The 25,761-nt window shown below is 39.2% G+C and overlaps 1 protein-coding gene across 4 annotated transcripts in view; it reads left to right on the forward strand.

Moving 5' to 3' along the window:
- Positions 1 to 25,761, forward strand: part of map3k22 (mitogen-activated protein kinase kinase kinase 22) — a 110,757-nt gene that overhangs the window by 44,961 nt on the left and 40,035 nt on the right. For all 4 annotated transcript variants that reach the window (XM_059974577.1, XM_059974568.1, XM_059974557.1 and 1 more), the window contains 6 exons: positions 6,955 to 7,049; positions 15,018 to 15,058; positions 15,754 to 15,853; positions 20,464 to 20,577; positions 22,136 to 22,247; positions 25,152 to 25,285. In XM_059974577.1, coding sequence (XP_059830560.1) covers positions 6,955 to 7,049; positions 15,018 to 15,058; positions 15,754 to 15,853; positions 20,464 to 20,577; positions 22,136 to 22,247; positions 25,152 to 25,285 — 596 coding nt within the window. The remainder of the gene's footprint in view (positions 1 to 6,954; positions 7,050 to 15,017; positions 15,059 to 15,753; positions 15,854 to 20,463; positions 20,578 to 22,135; positions 22,248 to 25,151; positions 25,286 to 25,761) is intronic.

Consider the following 25,761-nt stretch of genomic DNA (forward strand, 5'->3'; position numbering starts at 1 on the left):
AAGGTGCATACATCAGTATATTCTTCATTGACTACAGCTCAGAATTCAATACCGTCATCCCCTCAAGAATAAGCTTGAAGTCCTTGCCTCAATACTTCCTTGTGCAACTGAATTTCCTCACTTGTAGACCCCAGTCGGTTCAGATTGGCAACAAATTCTTCACAATCTCCATCAGCACAGCTGCACCACAAGGATGTGTGCCTTGTCCCCTTCTCTACTCAATTTATATTTATGATTGTGAGGCTAAGCACTGCTCCAATGCTATATTCAAATTTTCTGATAATACCACTGTTCTTGGCCAAATCAAAGGTGGTGACAAATCAGCATATAGGAGGGAGATTGAAAATCTGGCTGAGTGGTGCCACAAAAGAACTTCTTACTCGAATGTCAGCAAAACCAAGGAGCTGATTTTTAACTTCATTAGGAGGAAGCCAAAGGTCCATGAGCTAGTTGTCATCGAGGGATCAGTGGTGGAGAGGGTCAACAAGTTTAAATTCCTCAGTGTTATCATTTTATGCTTCACATTCCCATTCGGATATGTCCATACATGGCCTCCTCTACTGCCATGATGAGGCTAAACTCAGGTTGGAGGAGCAACACCTCATATACTGTCTGGGTGGTCTCCAGCCCCTTGGTATGAATATAGAATTCTCCAACTTCCAGTAATTCCCTCCCTCTCCCTTCCACCATCCCACTTTCACTCTGCCTCCTCTTCTAGCTGCCTATCACCTCTCTAATGATTCTGCCTTCTTCTACTACCCATAGTGCTTTCCCCTTACATTCCTTCTTAACCTCTCCTGCCTATCCCCTCCCTGCTACCCCTCCCTCCACCGTTTGATCTGTCCTCTGTTTGGTTTTTCACCGGGCACCTTCTGCCCTCCCCCCGCCTTCTTTATAGGGCCCCTGCCCCCTCCTTCTTCAGTCCTGTCAAAGGTCTCGGCCCAAAACGTTGACTGCTCATTTCAACGGATGCTGCCCAACCTGTTGAGTTCCTCCAGCTTTTGTATGTGTTGATTTGACCACAGCATCTGCAGTGTATTTTGTGTTTATCATTTTAGAGGTTCTGTCCTGGGTCCAGCATTTAAGTGCCATTACAAAGAGCGCACAGCAGCGCCTCTACTTTCCTAGAAAATTTGTGTAGATTTGTCATATTGTCTAAGATTTTGACTAACTTCTGTAGATGTGTAGTGGAGAGTATATTGACTGGTTAAATCACAGCCTGGTATAGAAACACTAATACATCTGAACAGAAAAGCCTACAAAAGGTAGTGGATGCAGCCAAGTTGATCATGATTAAAGCTCTTCCCACCATTGAGCACATCTGCTTCGAGTGTGCTCGCAGGAAAGCAGCATCCATCATCAAATGCCTCCACCATTCAGGCTATGCTCTCTTCTCACTACTGCCATCAGGAAGAATGAGCAGCGCCCACTCCACCAGGTTCAGGAACTGATATTATACCTCAACCATCAGGCTCCTGAACCAAAGGGGATTAGTTCACTCATCTTTACTTGCCCCATCACTAAGCTTTTCCCGCAACCTATAGACTCACTTTCAAAGATTCTTCATCTCACATTCTCAATAGTTATTGATATTATGATTTATTATTTCTTTTTTATATTTACACAGTGATATTTTTTGTCCATCCTGTTAGGTGTGATCTTTTATTGATTCTGTTGGTTTCTTGTATTTACTGTGAATGCCCACATGTGAATGAATCTCAGGGTTGTACGTGGTGACGTATATGTACCTGATAAGGAATTTACTTTCTGCCAGGTCAGCGTTGTTGTAGGATCCAGCAAAGTAAATTTTGTTTGACTTATTTTCTCAAATTCTTTGAAGATGTGGGAGGAGGCATTGTTAGAGGGGAACCTATTAATGTAATGTATTTAGATTTCTAAAAGGCATTTAACATGTTGCCATAAAAGGTGTAGTGCATAAATTAAAACCAAGCTGTTGGTGGAAATGTGTTAATTTGGATTAAGTATTGGCCGACATGTAGAAAGCGAAGAGTTGGAATGAATGAGTTCTTTTCAGGCTGGAGTAATGTAACTAGTAAAGTCCCACAGGGATTGTTTGTGGCCCTCAGTTTTTTTTTGTTAACATTAATGAACTGGAGAAGATAACAAATGTAAAGAAACTAAGTTTGCAATAGTACTAAAATTGGAGATGAAGACATTGTTCCTCTGCAACAGAATAGTTTGAGTGACTGGGGGAAATATGAGGTCTTGCACTTTGGTACAAGGAATCAAAAGGCAGATTATTATCTATGTGAAGTGAGATTGCAAATGAGTGAGGATGAGAGGGATTTAGGTGATGAATTGCAAATGTTTGCTGTCAGGTCCAACAAGTAGTTAAGAATGCAAGCAGCATGTTGGCCTTTATTGCAAAGGAGTTGGAGTGAAAAAAGGGAAGCTTTGCTGCAGTTGTACAGGGTGTTGAGGGCACAGCTGCAGCAGTGCAGATTATTTTGGTCCCCTTATGTGGAAAAATGATACAATAGCATTGGAGGCAATCCAATGCAGATTTACCAAGTTAATATTCATTCCTTGCATATTCATTCCTTAGAGTTTAAAAGAATGAGGGGGTGACCTTATTTAAACATCTGCGTTCCTAAAGGGGCTTACAGAGCTGATGTTGATAGGTTTTCACTAGTGGGAGAGTAATGAACAAGGGGCATAGTAACTCTAAAGGCTGGTCATTTAAAACTGAGATGTGTAAAAATTTCTTCTTTCAGGGAGTGCTGAATCTTGGAAATTCCCTATGCCTCAGTGTGGTGGAAGCCAGAAGCCAGTCCATGAGATATATTTAGGGTGGAGATCGACAAATACTTAAAAAAAAGTCAAGGAATTGAGGGTTATTGGGAACTAACCTAGAAGCAAGTTTGAGGCCAAGAGGTACAAAGAAAAAAATCAGTCTTTATAAATCTCCAATTATAATCAGTGTGAAACAATGAAATGCCAGAATTGTAACAGTTAATTTGAAGGTCATTTGGTTATAATATAGGATTATGACATCATTAAAATTATCTTAAGTGGACAAACCCTATACATATCATATTAGCAGAACTACATGCTGTTGCATGTATTGTTGGAAGTCTGTCGATGAGGTTATACACTCATGCATCAGCGCAGCTTGTAGCTGAGAAGGATCACTAAGATGGTGGCTTCCTGATTTTCCTGCTCCTTTGTTTATGTGCAGATGCCAGAGGTTTCTCTCCAATTCACTCCACAAGGATAGTGAAGTATGTTAACCCCACAATTATACATATCAAAAAGTAGAGCCTGTCTATCATATTACAGTTCAATGGAATGTGCATACATCAGAAGTACTAATTTAAGAAAAAAGTCTAAATGTGGGACAGGATATTTCACAAAACCTTCATATCCACAACATATTTTCTATAGAATATAAATTTCAAATTTATAAGACATACCATTGACATCCTTGTAAGTCCCCAAGTTCTTGATAAAGGTGACTTCAAAGTTTAGTAATTGTCCTTAGCTAGGCAAAAGCTGAGGTCAGTTTGCCTGTAATATGATTGATCAATTAATAACTATCAAGAGCTGAGAAAACTGATCCCACACAACCCATTAATGTTTTGGACACAGTTCTAATATCTTCCTTGGCTGGTCATCAGTTATTGTCTCCTTAGGCTCTTCTTGGGCTTCCAGCCAGGTACAGGTATTGAGTTTAACCAATGTTTCAATGACAAACTCTGCCGTCTTCATCAGGGATTATGCCTAGGAGTGTCTAGTCTGATGGTACATATACCCTGTCATCCGTCTCTCCTGATTGGTTAGTCCTTATCCAATCAGGCTTCTGCTCTCCTGCCTTGTTTACAATGGAATTCCAGTTCTAACTTTGCCTTTGTCTTTGTTAAAATTAATTTCCTTTAGTTTAATTTCAATGGCTTCCTTCACCAGGTGGTCATTAGCATTGTAGTTTGGTGCCGTCAAAGTCAATCCTGTAGCCATTGTCAATGCAATGTTCTGCTACCACCCATTTCACCAGGTAACCCAAATGGATACACCTCCTGTGCTGTTTGATGCAAGTTCCACCATGCGCCCCATTTGGCTGCTATACACTGCTCCATATTTACCGGGAATCTTGTAAACGCCAGCCACCCTGAGTCCCAGATCATTTTTGACACACACAAACTGCAATTTGAGTTCCTTTATGGGTTTGTTGAAGGTATTAATCCCATCTTTCTTCAAGATTCTGGTGATCCAGTAACCGTGAAAATATAAGGAAGGCAGGCGGTAGCAAGGGGTCCCTCCTCATTGTTAGGATTCCTGTTTTTTCTGTCGGCCCTTTTAAGGACCTGATTGATTTCCTTCAACTTGTAGACATTTTGGAGGAACGTTATATGTAATCATCTATTTCTTTGTGGAGCTCTGCAGGTCTGAAATCGTTTCATGTGGTTAATCAAAGTAGAAAGAATCACTGTATGTTGAGAGGCGTAATGGTGGCTGTTATTGTTAAGGTACAAGTCTGTGTGAGTGGGTTTCTGATAGATGCCATGCCCGAGGCTACCATCTGGTTTCCGTCGTGTTGGAATATCCAACAACAGGAGGCAACCATTCTTCTCCATCTCTATCGTAAAATAAATGTTTGGATGTTGTTCAGATTGTTGTGGAACCGCAGGGCTGCCTGGAATCCACTCTACGAAGATGTCATCAGTGTATCTGAAGAAACATTTGGGGTGTAACAGTGATGAACTCAGCATCCTCTCCTCAGAGTCTTCCATGTAGAAATTAGCAATAGCCGATGACAAGGGCGATCCTGTGGCCACTCTGTAATTGTGTATTCAGAAAGGTTACTGGTACCCTTTGGGTTACCCGGAGAAATCAGTGGTGGCAGAACACAGCATTTGCAATGGTCATAGCATCGCGTTCAACAGCACAAAACTACTGTGCCTCAGCAATGGGTTTTGGGACCGCCTGTTGAATGAAACCATTGAAATAAAACTGGAGGAAAAAAATTCTAATAAGCATGTAAGTTTTGCTGTAAGTAAGAGCTGAAATTTGATTATAGACATGGTGGGAGAGCGGAAACCTAGTTGGATAAGGACTAATTAATCAGGAGGGATAGACGATGGATACTACTGGACTAGACATGCCCAGGCATCATCCCTGATGAAGATGGCAGAGTTTGTCATCAAAACATTGGTTGAAATCAACAGCTGTACCCAGCTGGAAGCCTGGGAAAAGTTTAATTTTCATGTACGCCTGGAAAACTCTAGATCCTTTTTCACCTTGGAATATTCTACCCTGTTAAAGATCTTGATTAGTACAAGCGTTTGTTCTTCTTCCTTACTTATTTTTAGGGTGTTTTCTTTGAACATCTGCTGATAAACGTAGCAGTGGATTTGCTTAATTTAGAGGAAAAGTTCAGTAACTGATTATGTTAAAGTGACTTTCCTTTCTGGCCATGAATTGTTGAAGGATGGGTGAATAATGCTGCAAATAGCTGCAAACTTGGCCTGAGTTCTGTACAGTGTGTTTATGTAATAGAGGGTTTTCCACACTGTTGTAATGATGGAAAAGCAGTGGAATCCAGTAGCTTAAGAGAGGCTTCTGCTTCCTGATCAAGCTACTACGTGCTTTTGTACTTTCGCAGTGCTGCTTCTTTGCCAAGAGTAAAGGAGGAAATGAAAAGACTACTTCTCAAGTAAATTCTTTGCTGTTTTCAACTGATCCCTCTGCCCCCTTCCCCACCCCATTATATTCCACTCCCCTTTAATCATTTGCCTATTGGTAACAAAAACTTAAGAATATATGAAACAGTAGCAGAGCTGGGCCAGACAAACTTTCTAAGCTCCTTTGCAATTCAGTAAGATCATTTCTTATCTGACCTTGACCTCAGCTCTATTTATCTGGCTGCTGCCCATAACCCCTGATAGTCCAAAAATATTATAGCCTTGAATTTATGACATGTTACCATCACCATGCTCAATGAGCTTCTGCCTGTTACAAGTATCTGTTGCTTTTACTCCATCACTGTGGCAGTATAACTTTGTTATATCTGCAAAGATATAGCAAATGATCTGCAGATCATTCTCCTCTGGACACCTGAAAAGGAATTTAACTGAGTTACGGTTTGTGCCATGGATGAAAACATCCCATTGTTCTTTATGAAGAAAATGCGAGGCTTTAAGCTATTATTCATCCTTATAAATTCACAAAGCAGATCATTTTATTTCATTGCGATTGGCTGAGAGTTGTTATGCATAACATCTCCTCATTTCCCATTGGGTCACTGAGTCTGTATAAATTGCATATAAGATCCTATGGCAGTTACCATATTTGAGAAATATTTGCTTATTAGTTGCTAATTGTTCAGTAATGTCTCCAGTTATAGGGGAAAATCAACATTTCATGTTGCTGACAGATTCTGCAGTGGAGATGATATGGGACACATGCCAAATTAGTGACTGTTGTTGTGATTCTAAATAATTTCTATGTTTAGCAAAGCAGTATGTAGGCGGTTTAGCAGACAGAGTTTGTATTCATTCAAGGGACATGGACTTTTCAGACTGAGCCCATTCCTACTTGCACTTGAGAAGGTGGCAGTGAGCTGCCTTCTTGAACTGCTACAGTTGAAATCTTGGTGCAGTTAGAAAGAGATCCAGGATTTTGACACAGCGGTGGTGAAGGAGCAACAATGAATCTTCAAATCAGGATGGTGCGTGGCCTGGAATATTACTTCCAGGTGGTGAAATTCCCAAACCTTTGCTGGTCTTGTCCTCCAAGCTGGTAGAGGTCATGGGTTTGGAAGGTGCTGTCTGAGTTGTAGTGCATCCTGTGGATGGTACAATTTACTGCTACCAGGCATCGGTAAAGCTTGGTTTTAATTGAGTCCGTTATAATCCAAAAGATATTTTCCTTTCCGCTGTTCGCCTTTAAATGATAGTCATTAATTCAGTTCTGGTTGGTGTCTGTCTTGTTTTGCAGATGAGCAAGAAGCCCTGAACTCGATTATGAAAGATTTGGCTGCTCTGGGCAAGTGCCGTAAATTGCTGGATTATGACACTGGCAAGAACAAACAGGTGAGATTTCTATCAAAGACAGAGAAAAATAGGTTTAAATTCTGCAAATTTTGCCAGTATTGTTACCAGGATTGCTCATTTTGCTCTTGCTGTCATGATACGGGAAAACTGAGGTGCAAAGCAACTTGATTTGATGTATATTTCTGGAGTCTTGACCTTAGATCACCTATGTTCTTAGCAAAGTCATTTCTATCTAGGACAAATAAAGGCTCCAGCACTGAACCCTGCTATACACCACTTGTTACAGACTTTCAGTCAGAGAAGTAATCCACCACTAGCTTCTGCCTCCTATCTGAAAGCCAATTTTGGATCCATTTTACCAACATGCATTGGATTCCTTGTGTCTTAATCTACCTACCATGTGAGACCTTGTCAAAAACCCCACTCTGTATGAGAGGTGTATGGAGGGATATGGTCCAGGTGCAGGTCAGTGGGACTAGGCAGAAAAATGGTTCGGCACAGCCAAGAAGGGCCAAAAGGCCTGTTTCTGTACTGTAATGTTCTGTGGTTCTCTGTAAGCCATGTCGACCATTAAGGCATCATTAATTTTCCTAATCACCACCTCTCACAAATCTGATGGAGATTTTAAGATAAATGACCTCCAGCATTTCACTGAAAGCCACTTTTATAAATTTAACCTGTATTAATGGTATGTGGAAGATTTAAAGTGTGAGAAATATTCTGGAATTGAAATTGGTGGATGGCATTATTCATAACTTGGAATGCATTATGAACCAAGTGGAAACAGTACTCTCAAAAGTATAAAGTTTATTTGTTAATTTCTGTTCGAAGTATAAAGTAAAAATATAAAATCTTGCTTTGTTTCATTCTTTGCTGATGGTTTCTACCATCCCTATGCCAGCTACAAAATTTCCAAGCTCATTTACCACCCATTCCTCTGGCTTTAGATCCAGGACTTTTCTCTTTATTCTTTTGTTTCCTGAACATGAGCTTTTTCACGGTTGACTGCAGAACATTTTGCCCTCTGGTCTGAATCATGAATATTAACCCTTCCATCTTTTACCTGGAACTTGGCCTGAGGTATGAAACTTAGGAGCTATCAATTCAAATTCAAAATCAGCAATTGTAAGACTGAAAAAATATAGTCACTATGAAGCTACAAGATTGGCTTAAAATTTTGTCTAATGCCATAATATCCTTTCGGAGAAGAAATTTCACACTTGGGGCTTGACTTACTTAGAATGTTATTCAAATCTACAAACCCCATTTTGCAGTTAGTTACTTCCTTCAAATTCAATACTAGACACAGTAAAGATAAATACACTTGTACCCATTGACGCATGTTAATTATGTAAAAGCAGGTGCCAAAATTGGGCAGTCTAATCCTAGATGATATTGACATGCTGATGAAATAAGCACTTTCAGTCAATGTTCTTGACTGACTCATTGCTGGATCTGGCCGTGGGCAATCCTACCAGCAGGGTTGTTCTCCAAGGTGTGGCAGCAGAAAGATATGCTTGATAAGTAAGTGGCCCTGGAATCCTCGATATTGATCCTGTTCCCCATGAATCCTCACTGTATCAGGTCAAAAATGGGCTAAAAACATGCTTATTTCCTGCCATTAGCCCTCAGCTAATGAATCTGTAACGTTCATGTCTGCCATCACTTGGAAGATGTGCAGAAGCAGCAAGGGCAGAGAACAGGAATTGTGGAGTTTTAGTTCCATTGCCAAATGTGGCTGTGCAGCGTCATTAATAAACTACCTGACAAGACAGTCTTCAACCAATTCACCTTATTCTGTTTGATGATGCAGAATAGCAAGAAATCTTGGGCCACAGGAGCAATTGTTCACAGACAACTGAGCAATGCTGCGATTAAACTACCGACCAGATCGCATATTAACTGCTTAAAAGTGGTAAACCCCAGTAACAGAAAAGAAAATTAAGATCAGAATAATTTTTCAGCTATAGAACTTGAAAATAGCAAGGCCTCAGGCCTTGCTAACATAAGCAGTGAACATGTTAAAATCTCAGCCCAGCAGCCAATGGCCTGCCACTAAAAGTGTGCCATACTGCCCGAGGTGTGACTGTTTGCCTAAGATCCAGAGACAAGCATGTATTGTTGCACTTCGGAAATCAGGAAGCCGTCTGACTGGTGCAACATCCAGTCAAATTTCAAGATCTGCCACTGCACAGATTTGATGAGTGCATTATCTCGAATGAACCCTGAAAATTCTTGGAAAAAAAGCTATTCCCAAACAGGCTGGTTTCTTGCGAGTCAAGTTGTGTGTTGTCCTAGTCCGCAATCTAACACAATGCATTGAAAATGGTCTGAGGCAAATCTAATCACTGCTATTGCTCTGATATTGTTCTCCAACACCCCTACTCCACCCTTTGCTATGTTGTAATATTAAAATTATGGTAAGGGATAGATAACACTACTCCTGTTCCAAGTCTGCCTGCCTAATATGGTAATGCCGTATCACTTTGCAGAAACAAAATTCACCCTTTGCTGACTGAGAACTGGCATAAACTAGCAAATCAGTCAAAGTTCAAAGTAAACTGATTATCAAAGTACCTATGTTACCATATACAATCCTGAGATTCATCTTCTTGCGGACATACTCAATAAATCCAATAACCAAAATAGTATAAATGAAAGACAGTACCAACGAGGCAGGCAACCAGTGTGCAAAAGACAACAAACTGTGCAAATACAAAAAGAAAAAAAATGCTAATAATTAATAAGCAATAAATATTGAGAACATGAGATGAAGAGTCCTTGAAAGTGAATCCATAAGTTGTGAGACTCTATGATGGGGCAAGTGAAGTTGAGTGACTGCTAGTTTAAGGTAGTCAGTGATAATTTTTATTGGAATAACATTCTCAGCCACCTGTGGAGCCATGACCTGTTGAAGAGAAAGGAAACAGTGGTAGAAGATTCCTGTCGTCATCTGTATGGTTTCAGCTCCATTGAAAGTTATGCAGGACATTTCCCTTGAAAAGCAGGCAGCCAACATTATTTCAACAAGCACGTGTGAGAACTATGAGAATGAATATTGACAGTAGGTGCCAACAAATGGCATTCAAGGCAATAGGCAGCCTCCAGTGGGCATCTGGAAGGCCTTAATCTGCCTCAGTACCCAAGTTGTCTTGTCAAGAGCTGGCACAGTGAAATGGGAATGAGAGTTCTGATGTAGAGACTTGGCCTGAAACAACAACTGTTTATTCCTCTCCATAGATGCTGCCTAACCTGTATTGCCCTAACATTTTGTTTGTGTTATAGTCCATGGGGCTATGGTGCATTATCTGAGGTTAGGGCATGAGGCGGATAACACTTCTGGTAGCATTTACTTTCTATCCCAAATCACCTCTGACCTAAGGAGGCAGAAGTTGAACTGGACATGCCATATATATACACTTGCTACAAGAGCAAGCCATAAGCTGGGAATCTTACAATGAATGACTCAACTTCTGCTACCCCGACGTCTTTCCACCATTTATGGGGCACAATGAAAACTGTGATGGAATATTGTACACCTCCTAAATGAATGCAGTGCTAAATGCTCTTAAGAAAATCAGCTCTATCTAAAAGAAATCAACCCACTTAATTGGCACTCCATAAAACACCCTAAACATTTAATCTTTTCCATCACTGGCAACCTAACAAGAAGATGTACTGCAGTTACTTGCCTCTGCTGCTCTCACATACATTCCAAATTTGTGACCTCCATCTTGATAGGGAAATATATCACTGGTGCTTCATTGTCGTTGAATCTCTACTTTGTGGGAACAAAGTAGACAGTGGGAACACCTTTCCCCTGGGTTTGAAGCTGGTGGATTTCCAATATTTTCTCAAAGTCATTTAGAGATCAGACTTGCAAGCCATGCCTATAATCCCAAAAATGGAAATAAGACATTCAGTATAGGGATGCAGTCATCTTTAACTGAAGGGTAATATGAATGGCATGGGGTTTCTATGACAAAATGGTGGTTTGTGGTTAATGCTATTCTAACTGTTTTTAAATTATTTTAGTTGCTTCAGCATGCAGCGTAAAAATTTAACTTGTGTCTGTGTGATAATAGTTATAAACACTGGTTGCTAGGCCAGTAACCCAACTGCCCATTATCTCAGAACTAGCCACGCCTCTAGCCAAGCTGTTGCGATAACATTCAAGATGCTCGGTGCCATTCATTTTAAAGCAGACGCCTTGCTTGGCACCCCATCCACACGCTCCACCACTATTAAATGATATGAGATTTATCATCATAAATAGTAGGAGTAGGAGTTGGCATTAAATGATGACTTCCTTGTGAAACCCACATCACACAAAAGGCAAAATAAAATCAATCTGGCGCAAGACATTCACACTGCTATAATGATCTACCTACTGATATCTTAATGATGAAATAGTCACACAGGATAAGGGAATCCACTAATTCAGACCTTTTAAAAATACTGCTGTGGTTCTTATGTGTTCATTCTTGGGGCAGTGTACTTATTCTGGAATCTATTCAACAATGTTGTAATCATTCTGGCTTTCAGCAGAGCTGGAGGATGACAGTCAGTGCATTTTCTGTTACTGACTCATCTAAACAATCACAGTTTATATTCCATTTTCTATCTGTTTGAACTTCTCAGTTGGATTTGCACATCTTTCAAAGTATTTGAGACTTAGGAACTCCCTTTCCTCTCTTTTTTTCCATGGCAATTTACCAGTCAATGTTATTTTATGCAATGTCAAAGCATTCCATTGTTATCTTTATCAGTTGACTCTGGCTAACTTCACACTAAGGGTGTGTTCTACTTCAGAATATTATTTAGCATTGACTTTTATTTTGAAGAGCTACCAAGGCCCTTTCTTAGATTTACAAATGGTTTCTGATGGGGAGAAAAAAGATGGATAAAACATTTTATCTTTATTTTGGAGCATACAGATACATCAGTATTGAACACTGACTCCTTTAAAAGATAGACCTCATTTGCTCCACTTTTCACTGATGAAAAACATCGGGGATTCATGGATTTTGTTTTATTACAAAGTTAAAGCTAATTACTTGCTCACATTGTCTCCTGTAAAATCACAGAGAGTTATAGTTCAGGATATTTGGCAATGCACACATTTTGACTCTTAAAGTCCCCATCCAGCTTTGTTAATTCATTATGGTTGGTTACCTGATCAAATCACTTTCAAAATTCTTTATCAGTTCAGCTGTTCCAGATTCTGACAACTGTGAGTAAAAAAAAAACTTAACGTTAGAAAATGTTCCACAGAATATAACAGACAAAAGTTAACACTGAGCCAATGTCAGAGCCATAGAGAATTAAAACAGACCATTTGGCACATTGAGTCCATGTTGGCCAGAGGGCACATGTCCAAATTAATCCCATTTTTTTTAGAATTGAATACCTAAACAATTCAAGTGCTCATCTAGACACATTTTAAATGCTTCCACTACCCTCATTCTCTGGGTGAATGAAGTTCTCTCCTCCTTAGGTCCCCACTAAATCCCTTGCCCAAAATCCATACCTTCTGGTTTTATCAGCCTATAAACATCTTGCAGTCAATAACTCATTCTTGACCCCTCTTAACATCCTCTGCTCCAGGAAAAACAGACTTAGCTACTCTAAACTCTAACATAGAACCATTCGCTCCAATCTATAAAACCTATCTATCCTCGCCACAAGATATTAGATGACTGACAGAAGCCTAGACAAGATTCACGATGTAAACGACTTTAGAAGCTCAAGAGAATGGGGTAAAGAGTGGGGTTAGAACGTGGTAAGGTAGCCTGTCAGGAGAACTCTGGAACTGTCATGTTGCTACCATATTTAAATTTAGTTGTAAGCATAAACTTTCCCGGTACAACACACCATGGTGAGTCTCTTTGGTTCTATCATTACTAATAAGTGCTGCTTCAGATAAACTATCTTGCCATTACTAGAAAACTTTCTTGAAAGCTCCTTCCACAGTATTTCCCATCTCTGCCTTTGTTGATGCATCCGTGAATTTCTCTGATTTGTCTATTCCATTGCTGCTGTGGTCAGCCTTCCATTTTCCCCAGTATACAGTGGTGCTAGAAAGTTTGTGAACCCTGTAGAATTTTCCCTACTTTTGCATAAATATGACCTAAAATGTGATCAGATCTTCATATGTCCTAAAACTAGATAAAGAGAACCCAATTTAATAGGCAACACAAAGACATAATGCTTATTTATTTATTTATTGAGAAAAATGATCCAATATTACATGTATTTGATGGAGAACATACGTGCAGCTCTGGGGTAATGCTTTCTACAAAAGCTATTTGGAGTCAGAAGTTCCAATCAATGAGATGAGATTGGAGGTGTGGGTTGTAGAGGTGCCCTGCCCTATTTTAAAAAAACACACGAAGTCAGGTTACTGACAGCCTGCTCTTCTCAAGAAAGATCTGTTTACATGCATCACGTCTCAATCAAAACAACTTTCAGAGGACTTTATAAGAAGAATTGTAGAGATGCATGAAGCTGGAAACAACTACAAAAGCATTTTTAAAGACCTGAGTGTTCATCAGTCCACAGTGAAAGAAATTGTCTACAAATGGAGGAAATTCAGTACTGTTGCTACTCTCCCTAGGTGTGGGCATCCTGCAAAGATCTCACCAACAGTACATTATGCAATGCTGAAGAAGTGGGAAAGAGCCCAAGAGTACCAGCACTAAGACCTGCAGTAATCTCTAGAACTTGCTAAGGTCCCTGTTCATGTGTCCATTATAAGCAAAGCACTGAACAAGAATGGTGTTTGTGGAAGGACACCACTGAGGAAACTACTGAGTCTCCAAAATAACGCATTGCTGCATGTCTGAAGTTTGCAAAAGATCACTTGGGATGTTCTACAATGCCTCTGAAAAAGTATTCTGTGGGCAGATGAGACAAAAGTTGAGCTTTTTGGCAGAAATGCACATTGCTATGTTTGGAGGAAAATGAGCACTGCACACCAACACCAAAACCTCATCCCAGCCCACAGGGTCTGGACAACTTGTAATCGTTCAGGGAACAATACATTCAAAATTGTATCAAGGCATTTTACAGGAGAATGTCAGGGTAGTGGTCCATCACCTGAAGCTTAATAAAAATTGGGTAATGGAACAAGGCAATAATCTGAAAGATGAGTAAATTAACAACAGAATGGTGAAAAAAGAAAAAAAAGTGTTTTGGAATGGTTGAGTCTAAGTCCTGATAAAATCCCATAGAAATTTTGAGGAAGGACCTGAAGCAAGCAGTTCATGAAATAAAGCCCAGCATCCCAGAGCTGAAGCAGTTCTGTAAGGAGAAATGGCTTAAACTTCCTCCCAGCTGATGTGCAGGACTGATCAACAGTTACAAGAAACATTTGGTTGAAGTTATTGCTGTACAAGGGCTCACACCAGTTACTGAAATCAGAGGTTTAATCACGTACTTTCTCCAACAAATGCATATATTACTGGATCATTTTTCTCAAAAATAAGTTAACAAGCATAATGTTTTAATATTGTTTATTTAATTGGGATATCTTTATTTAGTTTTAGGAATAAAGTGAAGATCTGATCACATTTTAGGTCATATTTATTCAGAAATGGAGAAAATTCTACAGGGTTCACAAACTGCCGTCACTTAAACACAACCAAAATCTGCTGAAAACGAGCACAAATAAATGATGCGGAATAAACGAGGATTATTAAATCAATGCACAGGGATGCAGAGTGATAAGTGACAGGCTTTGTAGATAAAAATAATCCAGGTGGAGTTCCAGTTTATATACAAAGAGGCAAGCCAGGTAAGATGTTTTGCAAGTCCAGCATGCAGTGTTTTAGGTTATAGATTCATTTTCAAATTCTGTAAACTTTCATAAGCAGTACCTGAAAAATCTGCACATTACTGCTTTTACCAACAGACCTTTTCACCACTACCATTCACCATTTTCACATCTATGACCTTGATTCAGTTTCTGCTGTTCAGTTTCTATTAATAATTTCTTGTGTTTTGCAGAAGGAGGTGAGAATAAAGTTTGAGCATGAGGGAGAAAAAAGGCAAGTTATATTTCTTAGATCATTTCACAATGAAATCTTTCTACTCCATTCAATATTATTGACAGGATATTCAGAATAAAGAATTATTGGTTTCAACTTGTGATTCCTTACATATCTTTTCTAATTAATATGATTTTACAAACTTTCATCCACAAACAAAATAACTTCCTATAAAGACTAGAGTTACCTAGAAGGTGTACTGATTGCACATTTATACGGTTCATGATTTGAGTAAGAGATCTCAACCTGAGTGAGTGTAGCTGCTATTGAAGCCAGTCAAGATGGGGATGGCTGAAAGCATCTAATTTTGCAAACTGTTCACTAAATAAAGATACCTGTACATGATCGGTAGATAAGGCTGGGTTTTGTTCACCTGTTCTTAACTTTTGCAGAATCATACAAAGAAATTCATTCTTGATAAATTTGTAGTTTGCCTTTCTGCAGAATAGGTATAATAATATATTTAAGGGAAATTCCTGTACAAAGAAAAATGCATTGACCTAAGCTTTAAACATCTGCCCATATTAGTAACAATGTTTACTTGTTGAGACTGTTGTGGAAACTAGCAGAAAAAATAAAGCAGAAGAGTAAAGTTCCTTATAACTGTTTTAGATTCCTCAAAGAATGCGAAGTTCCTGCTTTTTTAAGAGATTAATGCAGATTGTAATACATTATGTAATTGGTATTTTTTAAAGGGTTATGCAGTTCTCCAGACCAGTAAAGTTAAAAGACATCCTTCAAAAGGTCAAGGATGCCTTTGGGCAGCAAATGGAATTACACTTAATTAACAGTGAGGTATGTTTTGCAAATGCTCTGCATGCTTTATTTGTTAATGATTAGCTTTTTGTGTATTATCTATTCAGTCATTGTTACAGCCCTCTCACAGATCATCAGGGATGTGTTTACAGGGGTGTCAAACTCATTTTAGGTCACGGGCCGGATTGGGCAAAATGCGACTTTGTGCAGGTCAAATCAGTTGTGCACGCGTGCATGCTCCCACAGCTTTCACTGCCTTCGTTTTTTCAAATTGCTCTCATGTGTCTCAGTCTCTGCTATAACTACAGAGTGTTTCACTTTACGAATTTCATTTCTTATGAAGAAGATTGCCTAGCAAGCATAATTTTTATGATTGTTATTAATGTACAGTCATAAGCTACAAGAAAGTTGTGATGAGAGAGAGAGAAACAACGATGCTATTTTGGCTAAGATTGTTTTGGGAGCTGCACCTTTTCCATTAATAAACCATTTGAAGTCGAACATTAGCAGACACAAATGTAGACCTAACAAAACAAATTGTAAATATAGGCTACACAACTGCACCTAACTTTTATTAGCCTGCTTCCAACAATCAGACTCAATGAACACAGTTAGCCTGTAATTTTTAGTGATCACATTTACAATAATAGAATAGTCAGAAAATGAATTACAATATTATGACACTCAGTATTTCATAATGCATTTTGCTTACATGTCGCAGTGCATGAAACAGTGTCACTCATTTTTCACTTGCTGCTTCCAGACACCTGACATCTCTTAGCTTTAACCAGCTTGTCAACATCAGGGACCAGTTTCTGGTCAGTAGTGATTTTGATAATGTCATTTAGATGTCTGTGTGTCAGCTGCAAGCACAGTTTGGATTTGTTGACGTTCATTATGGAGAACACCTGTTCACAGAGATATGTTGTCCCGAACATGCAAAGGATCTTTGAGGCAAAGTCTGTCTTCTTGGGGTACATCGGTCCCAGGTATTGATAGAATAAGTCCAGACCCACAGTCTCAAATTTATATTTCAAAGCTGAGTTACACTGATTTTCAATTAGTTCCAGTTGGAGTACCTCCGGCACATCTGATGCTGCGTTGACGGCAAACAGTGAGCAAAATAGTGAGAATTCCTTCTCGAGCTGAGGGGGGAAATGAGCTGGGCTGCTCCAGGATAGTTGCATCTCCCACAGGCCTAATTTAATTTGAAAGGCACGAGTGCTGTCGTAGTATTCCATAACAAATTTGTTGCGGCCTTGCATGTTAACATTAAGCACATTTAAGTGCTCTGTTATATCCACCAAAAATGCAAGATCATGAAGCCAGTCTGGGTCATCCAACTCTGCCACTGGCTTCCCTTTCTCATTTATGAATAGTCCAATTTTCGCTCATAATTGAAAAAAACATTTGAGCACAACCCCTCTGCTCAACCAGTGGACTTCAGTGTGGTAGGGTAGGCTGTGTCCAATATTACTTTCGGACAAAAGGGTGTCAAATTGTCGATGGTTGAGTCCCTTGGCTCTAATAAAAATAACCGTTCTGATTACTACATCCATGACATTGTCCATTTTCAGGCTACTGCTACATAATGCCTCTTGGTGTATAATACAGTGAAAATTCCAGAATTCTTGCTCTGGATTCTCTGTCTAAACTTTCTCTCTGAGTTGTGCAACAACACCTGCCTTTTTCCCGACCATGGACGGTGCACCATCTGTTGCCACGCTGACAGCGTGACTCCAGTCAACCCCCATTCTGTCCAAGGCCTCGATGAGGCTGGAGAAAACGTTGTTTGCTGTTGTGGTGTTTGTCATGGGCTCCATCCCCACAAACTCCTCGGTGACGGTCAAAGATGCATCAACACCACCATTATTCCCATTTGAGCAACATTGGTCACGTCGGTGCTCTCATCAATTGCAATAGTGAAGGCAATAAATGACTTCAAATCTCCTGCAAGGTCCCCGATTTTCTCTGCCACAGTATTTCTTGACAAGCTGATATTACCAAAAGCCTGTCTCTTCTCAGGGCACACCAGCTCAGCCACCGTCAGCATGCATACTTTGATGAATTTCCCCCTCTGAGTATGGCTTTGACGCAGCAGCTATTTTGTTGACAATAATATCACCGGCCTTGACAGTTCCATCACGAGTCTCTCGACTTTTGGTGAACACTGATTGCTGTTTTTTCAGAGCTGCCTCAAGCTCGTTTACCTTTTGCATTCTGAGTTATCCTGCATACTTGTCATATTTTTTTCCATGTGACGTCTCATGTCGTTTGTTATTGTGCTCTTTTGCCACAGCCACTTGTTGCGAGCATATTAAACGCACAGGTTTGCCATTGACCTCACAGAAGAAAGAATAATCTTTCCAATTATCGTTGAATATCCGACTTTCACTGTCAACTTTTCTTGGAAAGCATTTTGAACCACAGCAGCAAACAGTCTCAGCCTTCCTGCAGGTGTTACTTACCTGAGTACTCTGTGTGTTTATACTGTGTCTGATGGTGTTAGTGGGGCCTTCCTGGTGGTCTTCAGTGCAGGGTGGTAGGTGCTTATGTACAGCAGGTGATTAACCGCCACCTATTGCACGGCTGCCGTACAGATACATAATAAATGGTCGTGAATATACTTTTTTCCCCCAAATCATCCAGCCAGTAGTTTGACACCCTTGTTTTAGAACAATTGGACCAATTGCCAACAAACTCTCACTCAATGTCGGCAAGATCAAGGAGCTGATTATTGACTTTAGGAGGAGGAAACAAAGGTACATGAACCAGTCTTCATCAGGAGATCAAAGGTGGGGAGGATTAGTAACTTTAAATTCCTTGCTGTTATCATTTCAGAGGATCTGTCCGGGGCCAAGCACATAAATACTATTACAAAGAAAGCACAGCAGCACCTCTGCTTTCTTAGAAGTTTGCAAAATTTTGGAATGTCATCTAAAACTTCAGAACAAACTTCAGTAGATGTGTGGTGGAGATGATATTGACTGGTTGCACCATGGCCTGGTATGGAACACCAATGCCCTTGAACAGAAATCATACAAAATGTAGTGGATATGGCCCAATCCATCATGAGTAAAGCCTTTCCCACCTTAAGCACATCTGCATGAAGCACTGTCACAAGAAAGCAGCTTCCAGGCCATGGACCATTCTCACTGTTGCTGCTATCAGGAAGTGGGTACTGCAGCTTCTGGACCCACACCACCAGTTTCAGAAACAGTTATTTCCCCTCTCCCATCACACTCTTGATTCAGAAAGGATAACTTCACTTGTGCTATCACTTAACTGTTTCCACAACCTCTGAACTCCCTTTCAAGGACTCTTCACCTTATGTTCTCAGTACTGTTTATTTATTTATTACTCTTTTTTCTGTTGGTATTTGCACAGTTTGTTATCTTTTGCACATTGGTTGTTTATCTGTCCTGTCAGGTGAGGTCTTTCATAGATTCTGTTGTGTTTCTTGGAGTTACTGTGAACTGCAACAAGTAAATGAATCTCTGGGTTGTATATAGTGACGTATATATTTGGTAACAAATTTACTTTGAATTAGCTAATGACTACTCCATTCCTATGGTCTTTCTGCTTAATTGACCCAGTTAACTATGTTCTGCCTCCCATGTAATTTCTCGTATGACAGTCCAGTAAAATAGAAATGAGTGGGAATGAAATCTACAGAAGCAGAGGCAAGAAAGAAAAATAAAATGCAGTGAAAGCAGTCCCCCTTGGCTTAATATAATTGCACCAGCCATTCAGCATCCAGCTGCATCATCCCATGAGAGAAAGAGAGAAGATTGGTAATGTGAAAGTGAAGAAGAGAATAAAACCATTGTGAAGGATAAGGGAAGAAACTGCAAACAATTAAAGGAGCTTCAATGAAGGAATGATTAATGGATCAAATTACGAATTATCAAATTGTTGCCTGGGAATCTAGAGGGACATTGCGAATGTGAGGAGAACTGGTATGCGACCAGAGACACTCACAAATTTCTGAAGATGTACTGTGGAGAACATTCTAACTGGTTGCATCACCATGTGGCATGGAACCACCATTGCACAAGATAGGAAAAAAAGCATCAGAGAGTTGTAAACTAGGCAGCTCCATCATGGCCACTAGCCTCCCCAGCATCCAGGACACATTCAAAAGGTGATGCCTGAAAAAGGCAGCATTCATCATTACAGACCCTCATCACCCAGGACATGACCTCTTCTCATTGCTGCCATCATGGAGGAGGGTACAGGAGCCTGAAGAGATGCAGTCAACTTTTCAGGAACAGCTTCTTTCCCTCTGCCATCAGATGTCTGAATGGACAATAAACCTGTGAACACTACCTCAGTATTTTTTCCTCTATTTTGCACTAATTTAATTTAATTTTGTTTTTAATATGCATACCTATTGTAATTTATACTTTTTATTATTATGAATTGCAGTGTATTGTTGCCACAAAACAACAGATTTTACGACGCGTTAGTGATATTAAACCTGATTCTGATTCTGAAGTATGCAGGCATTGTAAATAATAAATGGAGTTCCAGTTGATAGAAGAAGAAATTTGATAAAATGCTTGGTAAATTAAGGCTGTAGGTTTCCCAGTTAGGGATTAATTTGCATATTCTCTGAACTTTGTATGTGTTTATAAATTATTGAACAGCATCGGACTCCATTACGATGCCAGAATGAATTGGACAAAGCCATTGAGCACTTGGACCTAAATTCCGGTATAAAGACCTTGAGGATTTTGGTCATGCCTCGAAAGAACATTCATGTAAGTCAACCTTGTGCAATAAATGTTTTTACCAGTTATTTTTCTTGAATAAAAACTGTTTAATTGAGTTATTTCATCTTATCTAAAAAGATCAGCTTGCAGTTGGTAAGATCACTCTAAGAATGTAGTCCTTTTCTGATACATGATTTGCAGGGTTAAATTACAGTCTTCAAATATTTATAAAATTAAACTAAGCAATGTCTCCTGTTTCAGTTGATAACCCGGCTTTCCAGCACTATTCAACTCCTCTGAACCAGCACCCTCGATTTTTTAAAATTGATGCTAACCTATCTCCATTATTCTGTTAAGTCCGATAACTGTTCTTTACCAGTGCTCTGATATAGTAATTTCTCAATAATTTTATTAGCAGTTTTTAGTACCCTGCATTGCAGGCTACATCTGATTTGATAATCCAGCTGCCTCTTAGTCAAGGTCAGTGCAGTCAAAATTCAGTAACTGACCATGGTCGTCCTCTTCATCCAGCTTACTTTACAACACCCAGCAATTCCTTCCAACCAGTATTATTAACTGCTGCTGCTTTATGTATTTCACTCTGTCAAACTCTAGTCACATTCAGTTTTACACTTATAGTACAATCAGCAACAAAAGATTAAAGAAATATTTAAAACAAACGCTGAATAAAAAGTATTTAGAAGTAGTTGGTAAGAAATTTTGATTATTAGCCTTTTTATGACATTGTATGAAGCCTTAATCATAGAAAATCCTTGTACACATTGGTGGGGTAAGTTATGCCCTGTATTATGCAAGTGAGACAGCTAGGACAATGCAGTATAGGTTGGTGAAGTCACCATTCTGGAGATTTATGACTCAACTAAGGCTTTTCCAAGAATGAATGTGTATTGAAGAACCCATCTTCATTAGGATAAGAAAGCCCTTTTGACCAGCACACCATACATCCCCATACACATTCATTCCATCCAGAACTAATGCATGAGGGCCATTTAAAAACTGTTCTCCAGCATCTTGCCAAGGTTCTTCAATAGCTCCTCCGAAAGCATATCAGGAAAGACCAAAGAATTTGGTCCCTGGCTAACTTGCATCTTCCATTCTTTGTTGCACCCCAACATGACCTTGGAAATATACTAAATTCCTTCATTGTCCCTGAATCAAAACTGCAATATTTCCAGTAAGAGAACTTTCTCTAATAGGATTACTCTGGCTCTAGAAGATACCTCAGTACCTCCACCTCAAAATAGCCAGGTGGTTAGGTGGTGAATACAGCCTTTACATACCCTGGAAGAACATACAGTATGAAAAAGAATTGCATCATGAAGGGAACAATGGAAATGATTTAATTTCTTTATTATCAAGGTCTAAGACCTTGAAAACAGATTTATTGTAATATAATCCTGCAAACTGTGTTTCAGTACTGTTAAATTAACAAAAGTAGAATATTGTTGCAGCAAAATCTTGATGTTTAAAAACACTGGTTGAAAACGAAAAAGTATCTTTGGACTATTAATATTGGTATGCTATTGTTAGTTTATCAAGTCAGATTTAAAAAAAACACTATTTCATTTCTCTGTAATTCTGGCAGATGAATTGTAAAACTGCAGAGAAATTGCCCGAGATTAGGATGTCCAAGTCGATGGGAGACTTATTGGGATCATTGTACAAAGGGAATGAGCGCCATCGGAAGTTGTCAACAGGTGAGATGTCCTGTGCACCCACTATTGTTAGAATATCATTTGGTTTGTTGTGTTTATCTCGTGAATAATTGAAGGTCAAATACTGTTCCCAGCCATTTCCACATTTCAGTCAGAGTGCAGGCTGTTTGCATCATAGCCTGGTATATAAACACCAATGACTTTGAAAGGAAAATGCAATAAAAGTAGTGGAAACAACCCAGTTGATCACGGGTAAAGCACTTCCCACTGTTGAACACATCTACACTGAGCGCTGTTACAGGAAAGCTGCATTTATCATCAAGGATCACCACCATCCAGGTCATGCTCTCTTTTTCATCCCTGTCATCAGGAAGAACATACAGGTGCCTCTAGACTCACACCAGCAAGTTCAGGAACAATTATTATACCTAACCCTTCAGTCTCTTGAACCAGTAGGGATAACTTCACTCACACCAACACTGAACTACTCTCATGATCTCAAGGATTCTTCATTTCATATTCAATATTTGTTTGTTTATTTATTATTATTATTTCTTTTTTAGTTTTTTATTTGCACAGTTTGTTGTCTTTTGCACACTGGCTGTTGTCCACCATGTTGGGTGCAGACTTTCCTTGGATTTACTGAGTATGTCTGCAAGAAAACAAATATCAGGGTTGTATGTGGTGGCATACATATACTTCGATAGTAAAGATACTTTGAACTTTGAGGTGATATAGATTGCTGTAATTTGCCTTAATAGTCCTGAGGTAGGGAAAGGAAAATCAAGCCCCCTTGACTGTGAGTATTCATTGTCTCCTTACTCTCAGCTCTATTCACAAAATCCAGTCTGAAATTGCGTAAGTGAATAAGTAAACTCATCGAGACATTAAAAGCAATATTTAATTGAAAATTATAGTTGCAGATCAGTGATGGGTTGTGGTTATGCCTTTCTTTTCTTAACTGTTGAATGTCTGGTATCTAAGAATTGAAAATTAGGAAATCATACCTATTTTCACTGATGCAAAACACTAGGTACTGGATTGACCACAATGTGTCTGCTTTCAGAAAACAGAACATTCTGGAAATAGTCAGCTTATCACCTACACAGAGAGAAACAGATTTATCATATCAGTTTGATGACTTTTCATGACGTCTAAGAATGTTATTTACTTGGGAAGATGATGGAGAAAGTTTTGAAATTTACAATGTTAAATAGAAGTTTATTTTATGTTAGAGCCAATTATAAATAAATCTACTTAGCCTTGAAGATGCATGTTTATGCCTGCAGCCAAAGGGGGATTTTTGTTATCAGAAGACTGACTCCAGTCCCTTCTTGTTAATCCCAGACTTCCTTCAATGTTGATAACTCAGGCTGACTTCCTTTAATAGTTCCCACAAAGGTTTTGAGTATGTCCATCAGTCTGTTCTCAGCATTGACATTGAAATATTTGCCTTTTGGTAAGTGTGATGTCATTTAACCCTTTACAGAAGCCATTTTACCCATCTTATGTTCAGAAAATGAAATCCTTTTAAAAAATGAACCTATCTGTACAATTTTTTGCTCTATGTAAGTATAAAATAACTACAAATTATTTTTGACAGTTGGGAAAGGTTTTTGTTGATATAATACTTCTCATGGCATTGGGACATAACATGCTAATCCTTTTTCAGAGAATTTCTATAACACTGAAATGCATTTAACCTGCTACAGCATCAGAAGAAAATAAATCAATTTTGCACTTGATATATGCAGAGAGGACAAAGAATGCATTTTGGAAACTACGTGACTTGTATACAAAGATCATTTAAGATTACATTCTTCACTGCATAAAACCAATAAAATATTTGGAATAATTCTTATTTTATTTGTACACCTGAGATACAGTTTGAGAAAGAGAATGGGTATCTCATTCTAGTATCTTGTTTCAGATAGTGTAGCACTTTCAACCCACTCATTACGCATCAAATCTGGGCCATGTCTGAAGGGCTCAGAACATCCTGATTTTCTTTGATAACTTGCATACAAACTGGATTCCAGCAAAAAATCTTATGAAAAGTTTCTAATTCCACAGATTTGAAGGAGGATTTTAACTTCATATAAAAAAAAACAGTTTTACTGACAGAAGAAGGAAAGACTGGGTATTTTAGTTGAGAAATACCTATTACGTATTGAAAAATTCTCTTGGATTTGTAATAAATGCCCATTTAAGTAGTTGCTTAGCCAAAAAAAGAAAATTAGAAAAATTACTAATTATTGATCTAGATGAATGAAGGCATCTCAGTGAATACTGTCTTTGCAATGTGATGACAACATTCCAAAGTAAATAGGTTCAGGACAGGGAAACATAAATACTAAACCAACCAGCAACTAATACATTTTGCAGCTGTTTAAGTGATTCCAGTGACCTGCCATTTCCTCCCTCACTATCATTCAGGGCCCCAAACAGTCCTTCCAGGTGAGCTGACACTTCACCTGTGAGTCTGTTGGAGTCAGCAGCTATATCTGGTGCTCCCAGTGTGGCTTCCTATATATTGGTGAGACCTGATGTAGATGGGGAGAAAGCTTCGCCAAGCACTTCAGCTCCCTTCGCCAGAAAAAGTGGGATCTCCCTTTAATATGTTATAGATTAAGATTATTCATTTTAATTGCAGGATTCTGGCACCAGAATAAATGGACATTCTTATCAATTTTACGGAACCCTTTAATTAATGTTAGCGTCTAAATAGGCCCTAAATTTATCCATTAAATGCAATACAAGTCAGATTTATACAACTCTTTATCACTTCACCCTTGGTATCAATCTGGTGAAGGTATTGCACATCAAACCCTATCAGTGTTGTAATGGAAATTGGGTAAGTGACAGCTATGTCAATCCCACTCTGGGCTTTTGTTCACATTTGTAGAGGCAGTTAAGATTTTGTTTTTTTCTCTCTGATTGCTGCAGGTTCCCTGCACACTGGCCGTAGTTCACCTCCACCTGGGAGTGTTCCTGATGGGCAGCAGCAGTTTGCACGTCAAGGATCTTATACCAGCATCCATAGCGAGGGAGAATTCATTCCGGAGACTTTGGAACAAAATGTAAGGGTAATTCTGTTCAGCAGACTAAGCTCCAAAGTGCACAAAAGTTCTAGCTTCATACTGTGATGGTATTGGGTTTGCAAACCCTGAAGGCTCTAAACTCAGACAAAGATCTTAAGCCATTTCAGATATCAATAGTCATGAATTCTCACTGAAGGGGGATAAAATTGTATCTACCCGATCTTCAAAGGGGTTAGTTTACTTCCCTACATATTCTCCACAGCGAATTTTAGCTGCCAAAGCCCACTATCTGATCCATGGGTCCCTCCTTCCTACCAAGGAAGTAAAAAGTCATAGAGAAGTACAGCACAGAAATAGGCCCTTCAGCCTGTGGAGTTCATGTCAAAACCATTTAAGCTATCTACTGCCATCAAACTGCACCGGGACCATAGCCGTCCTTACCCCTACCATCCATGTACCCATCCAACCTTCTCTGAAGTGTTGAAATTGAGCTTGCATGGCAGCTCATTCCCCAC

The sequence above is a fragment of the Hypanus sabinus genome, chromosome 1, assembly GCF_030144855.1.
Source record: "Hypanus sabinus isolate sHypSab1 chromosome 1, sHypSab1.hap1, whole genome shotgun sequence".
In the NCBI taxonomy this organism is placed as follows: domain Eukaryota; kingdom Metazoa; phylum Chordata; class Chondrichthyes; order Myliobatiformes; family Dasyatidae; genus Hypanus; species Hypanus sabinus.